At 43.2% G+C, this 7783-nt stretch overlaps 1 protein-coding gene across 1 annotated transcript; it reads left to right on the forward strand.

Annotated features, from left to right (window-relative positions):
- The first annotated feature begins 250 nt into the window (after positions 1-250).
- On the forward strand, positions 251-4497 carry LOC110297262 (insulin growth factor-like family member). The gene is made up of 3 exons (XM_021166011.1): positions 251-269; positions 3956-4284; positions 4465-4497. Exons 1-3 carry the CDS (start codon positions 251-253, stop codon positions 4495-4497), a joined length of 381 nt encoding a protein of 126 aa, XP_021021670.1.
- Positions 4498-7783: the final 3286 nt, after the last annotated feature.

The raw sequence follows: 7783 nt of genomic DNA on the forward strand, positions 1-7783 counted from the left end.
TAGATCTTAGTATTAGCACCTCCCTTTACAGTTATCAGTCACACAACGGAATGTTCTACGGTATGAGTATCTGTTTGACTTGACTCTTTTGTCTTCTTTTCTGTTCTGTAGCACTGTGAACTCCACCCATCAAAGAGTATCATTGCCTATAAGGTATAAATATCATGTGTGTGTCAGCCACAGCTCACAGTCTCAGATGATCATTCTTCCACAACTCCACCACTTACAACCACACAGCCTATCCAGAAAAATGAAGATCAGAAATGCTTGTAAGTATTCTACACCCCAAGGAGACATGGATGTTTAGCATCCCTCATTTATCCCTGAATTCTATCGGTCTGTCTGTCTGTCTGTCTGTCTGTCTAGTTAGCTAGCTAGCTCTGTCTAGCTATCTCTTTCTTTTTCTTTCTTTCTTTTTAACATCTATTTATTTGGGACAGAGTCTCACCATGAAGCCCTGAGTGTCCTGGAAATTTCTATTTAGACCACCTTGGCTTAAAATTCACAGAGATACTCTTACTTCAGCCCCAGAGTGCTGGGATTAAAATTACAAGCCATCATTATTCTTCAGATAGCTGTCTATTAATTATCAAAACATTGCCTGGAGTGGGGGAGCATAGCAAGAACAAGGATGCCATCTCTACCCTTGGGTGGCATCCAGGTCTGTAGCCCCAGTAGCACATCCCAGATGTGCCTGTCAGCACTGTGACCTGGAGTCCTGAGAGTCCCAGAATCAGAAGATCATGAGGGTCACAGTCCTAGACATGAAACTTGACTGCTCACCTTCACCACTGCAAGGACTGTGTACAAGTGAGGGTCCTACTATATAGCAAGGGCTTGAGTAGGAGGTATCATGGATAGAGTCTTGCTGTGTTTGCATTCTAAAATTTCACTTACAGGTAATCATGTGCTGGTCCATGTCATCTCCTTCTCTCCTCTCTTCTCTTTTCTCCTCTCGTCTCCTCTCGTCCCCTCCCCTCCCCTCCCTTCCCCCCTCCTTCCCTCCCCTCCCTTCCCCTCCCCACCTCTCTCTCTCTTTGCTTCTCTCTCCCTCCCTCTCTTCCTTTATCATCCCATTACTCTTCTCTACTCCATCTCTCATTCTATAGGAATATCACCCAAGTCACCCATGGCCAGATCTGACCAGATCTGATTCATCTAGATGATTCTTGACAATTATTGTTTTATTGTTGCTGGTTGCGTGTGTGTGTTGCATGTTTATGAGTTGTGTGGGTTTGAGTGCCCATGTGAGTGCACATAGACATGGGACAAGTGAATGGGTGTCTTTCTCTGTTGCCTTCCATTGCATTGCCTTGAGACAAGATCTGTCAGTGAACCCAAAGAAGTTCACTGTTTGGATTATTTTAGCTGGCCAGCAAGCTCTTTAGATCCTTATGTCTCTATTCCAAATTCTGGGTTATAGATGTGCAGGGTCATGCCTGGTTTTTTCCATAGGTCCTGTGGATTCATGTTCATGTCTTCCTGATTGAAAAACAAGTTCTGAGTCCACTGAGCCATCTCTCTAGCCCCTTAGATTACTTTAGGCAGATGATTGCAGGTCACCCAAATATATAGGTTAAAAAACACTCTAATGTTTTATTATTACTACACATTTTCTGTGTGTCCCCTAAATGGTTTTGCCATAAAATCTTAATCAATGCTAGAATGACTCAGAGTAGCGCCTATAAGCTGTTTTAGAGCATGGAGACAGAGCTGTTTTACAGGAAATGATGTCAGTGCATGGCAGCAATGACAGAGCTCCCATTCTCACCTAGTAGTCATCTTAACAGTGTCTTGGAAAGAAGCAGGTTGCCACTCATGACCTCTCTTTCCAAAATATCTACACGGAGCTGAAGAAACATAATCCTGTCTAAAGGCTGCTGTGTGACCTGTGACTTTCCAGCCTCTATAACCTTTAGCCAGAATTCACTGTCTGACTGAGAAAACTATCAAGCCTCAGGCAAGTTGTTCTGCCATGGAAAACTCAAACACTATGACTATTGATGTCCTTATGTTCTTGAACTTTCTGTAAATCCTTATGAGTTATTGAGGGGGGTGGATCCTGACACCTTGGAGCACAGGAGAAGCCTCACAGCTCCTGCTAAGAATGGGTCCAGTACGCTGACACCATTGCATACACTAGCAAGATTTTGCTGAAAGGTCCCAGATATAGCTGTCTCTTGTGAGACTATGCCGGGGCCTAGCAAACACANAAGTGGATGCTCACAGTCAGCTATTGGGTGGATCACAGGGCTCCCAATGGAGGAGCTAGAGAAAGTACCCAAGGAGCTAAAGGGATCTGCAACCCTATAGGTGGAACAACATTATGAACTAACCAGTACCCCGGAGCTCTTGACTCTAGCTGCATATGTATCAAAAGATGGCCTAGTCAGTCATCACTGGAAAGAGAGGCCCATTGGACATGCAAACTTTATATGCTCCAGTACAGGGGAACACCAGGGCCAAAAAAATGGGAGTGGGTGGGTAGGGAAGTGGGGGGGAGGGTATGGGGGACTTTTGGAATAGCATTGGAAATGTAATTGAGGAAAATACGTAATAATAATAAAAAAGAATGGATCCAGTAAATCATGAACATCAATTAGCTTACCAAAGTGCCTCTAATTCAGTTCCAGGTTCAATAAAATTCTACTCTAGGACTTTTAAGTGTGGCTCTGGGGCTAAAGAGATAGTTCAGTGCGCAAAATGTTTGCTCTTCAAGTATGAGTGCCTGAGTTAAATACTCGGAACCTATATAAAGCCAGAACTGTAGTCTACTCCCAGGACTCCCATGAAAGACTGAGATCATCTTTGAGAAGCTTGAGCACCAGCAGCCTGGAATGCACAGCAAGGAAGAGGAGGCCCTACCTCAAACAAGGTAGAAAGTAAAGGCTAACAACAGAGAATGTCCTCTCAACTCCACACTTCTGGAATGTTCTCACACACACTCACACACATGACTGGGTACATAGAAAGGTTTGCTTTTTACGTATTTATTGAACATGGGGCTGTTGAGATGGCTTAGCACATAAAAGTGATTGCAAGCAAGATTTATGGCCTGAGTTCTATTGGCAAAAACCATTTAAGGGTGGAGAGACTTAATTCCATAATGTCCCCAGACCTCTTTTCACATCCTCATTCTCCCCTCATTCTGTATGTGTTTGTGTGCCTGCCAACCTGTCTATATGTGTGTGTGGCACGTGCATATGCACACGTACACACACACACACAAATAATAACAATAATAATAATAGCTATTATTATAGTTATATTATAATAATAATATTATTATTAGGAAGAAAAAAACTTTAAATATGATTCTGAACACCTTATTAAGAAAGCTGTTGACAGACTCTCCAGTAAAGAAATGCTGCCCAGTCTCACCCTCACCTACACATAAAGAATCTCCGAGCACCAGCTGTTCCCTGATAGCTAAATGAGCACTTCATTCTGGAACTATCAAGACTTCCCTCTGTACACTCTGTGCTCAGTCTACATTGAGGTCTTCATTGTTTTCAAGCTTGATGTAACAGCTTCCGATGGAAGCACACTCTGCTCTTTCTCTGCCATCTACTCCACTCCAGCATGATTAGGGTCCTGGCGTCTGGAATCTTCGGGAAGGACAAAATCATGTCCTGACAAAATCATGTCTAAATACTGTTGCAGCTATAAGGCATCTCTGAATGTCAAATGAATCCTGTCTTTTCTGTTCAATTTCCTGGGTCTCCCTCATAACCGTAGACCTAGCATTCCTAAGTGGAATCTTTCTTTCTTGTATCAGCCCATTCCAGAGTCACATCCAGAATCGGTCTCAAAAAGCTTTCAGAATCATCACTGGCAACCAAGAACCTGGTGATTTGTCTTTGCCTCTGACCATCACCAGCTGCTGTGCACATTCTGACTCTCTCTCTCTCTCTCTCTCTCTCTCTCTCTCTCTCTCTCTCTCAATATTTCTCAGGTACTGTCCTTATTGAAGTACTCCTGTTTATACTTGAAGGAGTTACAGGAGCTCGAAAGTTTTCAACTTTCTCAGGCCCTGGCTCATGGCCGTGCAATCCCAAGTGTGATGGCAGAACTTACAACCCCTCAGAGGAGTGTTGTGTTCATGACACCATCCTGTCCTTTAAGCGGATTAACCTCTGTGGCCCTAGCTGCACCTATATGCCCTGCTTTGAGCTCTGCTGTCCTGAGTCCTATAGCCCCAAGAAGAAATTTATTGTCAAGCTTAAAGTTCACGGAGAGAGATCCCATTGCAGTTCATCCCCTATCTCCAGGAACTGTAAAAAGGTGAGTACCCTCTTCCTGTCCGTGTGTAGGTTACATATGAAAATGGAGAAGGAAGATGTGTGGGTATACCCCTTTTAAAAAACCCTTGCCCCCTACTCTTGTTGCTAACAAACTCTCTCGGGCTCTTTTATTCATGCCCTTCTCTGATTCTTCAATTTGCTTTTTCTTTGTAGCAACGAGATTTTTCATGGAGAAGATATTGAAGAAGATTAACTTTCTCTTAGGAGAAAAAGTGGTGACCAGGTAGGCTTTAGGGTCTATGCAATCACCAACCAAGGTGAAGGCTTAGTGCTGGGCTGCAAACACAATATTTGTACAACTTCTTCTAAGGCTCAGGAAACATTCCAGAGACCAGGCTGTTGGCAAGATCAGTCTTACTTACTTCACAGGAGCTGGCAAGGCTCATGGGGCTCCCTCTATCCTTACTGAATTAGCTACTGGGGCATGAGCATTATCACCTATGCCAAAGGGAAAAAAGGTGTCCCTTCCACAGGACACTTCAGCTGTCAATAGCTTCTCAGCCTGGGGTGGTGCCTCAAGCACTCCTATGTCCCCATATACACTGGAATTTTGACTGATTTGATCTTGTCTAGGTCTTGTGCCGGCAATCACAGCTGCTATGACATGATGTGTGCTTCAGCCATGTCATGTCCGGGAGCCAGCATTTCACGGTTCTCCTCCCTAATCTCTTAAGTTCTTACTATACACTGTTCTAATATCTCCCTGAGCCTTGGCTAGGCATGTTGATGCAGATGATCCATCCACAGCTGGGAATTCACAGTAACTTGCTCTCAGCATGTGGACCAGTTAATAGCCTCTAACAACCATTACCTAAGGCAAAAAGAAACATCCATCATCAAGATTGAGAGCAGAGATATGTGGGTATAAATGAAAAATATTAAGAAGGTAATTTGAGTAATAGAAGCCTCTGTAGTTAGGAGCACCCATTGTTCTTCCAAATAATCTAAGGTACATTCCCAATACACTAGATGGCTAGCAACTGTCTGTAACTCCAGTCCCAGGTTGCCCTCTTCTGACCTCTGCAGGCACTGCATATGCATGGTGCACTGGGATATGAGAGCAAAACACCTACACACATAAAAATTAAGATTAAAAAAAGTTAAGGCCCTTGGTCCTATGAAGGCTCAATGCTCCAGTGTAGGGGAATGCCAGGGTGGTGAGAAGGGAGTGGGTGGGTGGGGGAGCACCTTCATAGAAGCAGGGGAGGGGGAGGGGATAGAGCAGTTGAGAAGGGGAAACTAGGAAAGGGGATAATATTTGAAATGTAAATAAAATATTCAATAATTAAAATGTTAAGTAAATTCAACAAGATTTTTTGACAGCATGAATATTTATCAAAATAGCACTGTTGGGTCACACACACACACACACACACACACACACACACACACCACAGCTTGTTTTGTTTCTCATTTTTATTTTCTAAGCTAGTATACGGTATAATAAATGTCATTTTGGCATTTTCAAACAATGTGTTTTAGTAGATTCACATGCTCTGTCTTCCCTACTTTTACTCTCACATCACCCTTGTGTTCCCCCCATACACACACAAACACACACACACACACACACACACACACACACACACACATCTTCCTTCCAGTCATGTGTGCTTGACTATTTTGAGTATCTCAACTCTAATTCTTCTTCCCTGGACAGCCTGAGAGTCTGCTTTCTTCCTGCAAACGCCAGATCCTGAATGTTCTTACTTGAAGAATGGATACCTGAAGCATTGGAGTGCAGTGGTATATGTGTCTCATGACAATGCTCATTTGAATATTGTTTTCCTAAGCATGTGTTGGAATGTTCCCCCATAACTTTCTAAAATTATCCTATTTCAATGTAACTAAAGATAAATGTATTCCAGCCAGAGTCCACAGAGAAGGCAAGTCATGCAAATCAGGCATGAGGCCCTCACAAAATTTCAAGCTGTGCGACTTATGTAGTAATTTTCTACAAACAATTCCTCCTGGATGTCCAGGAGGCTCCAGACCTGAATAAAAACCACATGTCTGTCTAGAAAAAGGGAATGAATCAAGATCCACAGGACCTTTTCAAGATTATAGAAGCAGCAAACTATGACTGAGAGAAAAGACTCTCTGACCAGGCAAATTGTCTACAGTTCTGCAGTAAGCTCCAGGGGTGTAGCTCCTCTGAGTAGTCACCAGGCTGGTCTTGGCTCTTTAGTAATACAGCTTCCTTCGAGTCCTCCCTACCCTTTAGTAACCCCTTGCCTGCACTGTTGTTCTTACAACCGAAATAAACTGATTAGTTGAAAAAGGTGTTCTGTTGTTAAACTGGTACTACAAACTCTCGGTTCTTTATGTAGGGTGAGTACATATTTGTGGCACAACTCCCCAGGAAAGTTGCACACACAACAGCAGGCAAGTTGGTCTCTGGCTTCTCAGAACTGTCAGAATGTGTCTGTTGCCTAATTTGTGAGGCTGTGTATTTTGTTATGGTAACTCAAGCTGACTGATACAGTGTCTTAGTAACTGTTGTGAAGAATGAGAGGAGGCTTAAGTAACCATAGTTAGTAGGGATCACCAGTGTTAGCACAGATGGATGGAGGTTTGCTCCTAGTTGTGGTTTGGACGCTGCTAATGCTCATGTCCATGTGAAGACAGAATGGCCTGACAGTTGGCTGTATCCATCAGAGTCACAGAGTGGCCTGACACAGATGCTCTGTGAAATGCAAGCCTTGCTGGGAGGCCAGGTCATCTCCTGATGTCAGGAAACAAGGTCTATTTCTCACTTTCAAATTTATTGTAATTGGTAATGATGAATCTCAGCACACTCTGAACAAGGAATACAAGTATCTTCAGTTAAGTGATGCTTGATTCTGGGAGATTACTAAAGGCTAATTAGGTCCCCAAGTAAGGTCAAGCCCATAGACAGACATGGTCAAGTGCTTCTGTTTTCTGACTCATGAACGCAAACCAAAACCTTGATCTCATGTGTGTAAAATGATAACTCTGGGCTGTCAAGATGGCTCAGTGGGTAAAGGCACTTGCTACTAAGCTGGATGACCTGAGCCCAATTCTCAGAACCTATGTGATGGAAGGAGAGAGTTGATTCCCACACACATACCCACATGTACTTACCCTGACATACAAATAAGTGAATAAATATCATCTTTAAAAACCAATAGTAATTCTACCTTTCAAGAAATAAGTAATGTCTTTACTGTAATCTGTTCATGGGAATCCATGGCCCAGGGGCTCAGATTTTAGTTACAATGATGACATGTTCTTCCATGGAAAAGTCTACAGGAATATTCAGTGCACTAGGAAACTACCTAGACCAATGCCCAGTTCCACCATGCATTTGGCAAGGAGCCCATCTGGGTGCTTGGGAAGGGATAGAACCAGGCATGTAAGAATTAAACCATTGTGTGGGAGATACAATAGGTACCATTTTTCTGTGATTCACCAGGAGGCAATATTACAACATAAGGTGACCCAACCCACAGATATCT

Source organism: Mus caroli, chromosome 7, assembly GCF_900094665.2.
Source record: "Mus caroli chromosome 7, CAROLI_EIJ_v1.1, whole genome shotgun sequence".
Lineage (NCBI taxonomy): Eukaryota > Metazoa > Chordata > Mammalia > Rodentia > Muridae > Mus > Mus caroli.

Bases quoted from the DNA above. Each gene is read 5' to 3' on its own strand.
- LOC110297262 (XM_021166011.1), top strand. The intron at 4,285-4,464 runs GTGAGTACCCTC...TGTAGCAACGAG, and splicing joins TCTCCAGGAACTGTAAAAAG to ATTTTTCATGGAGAAGATAT.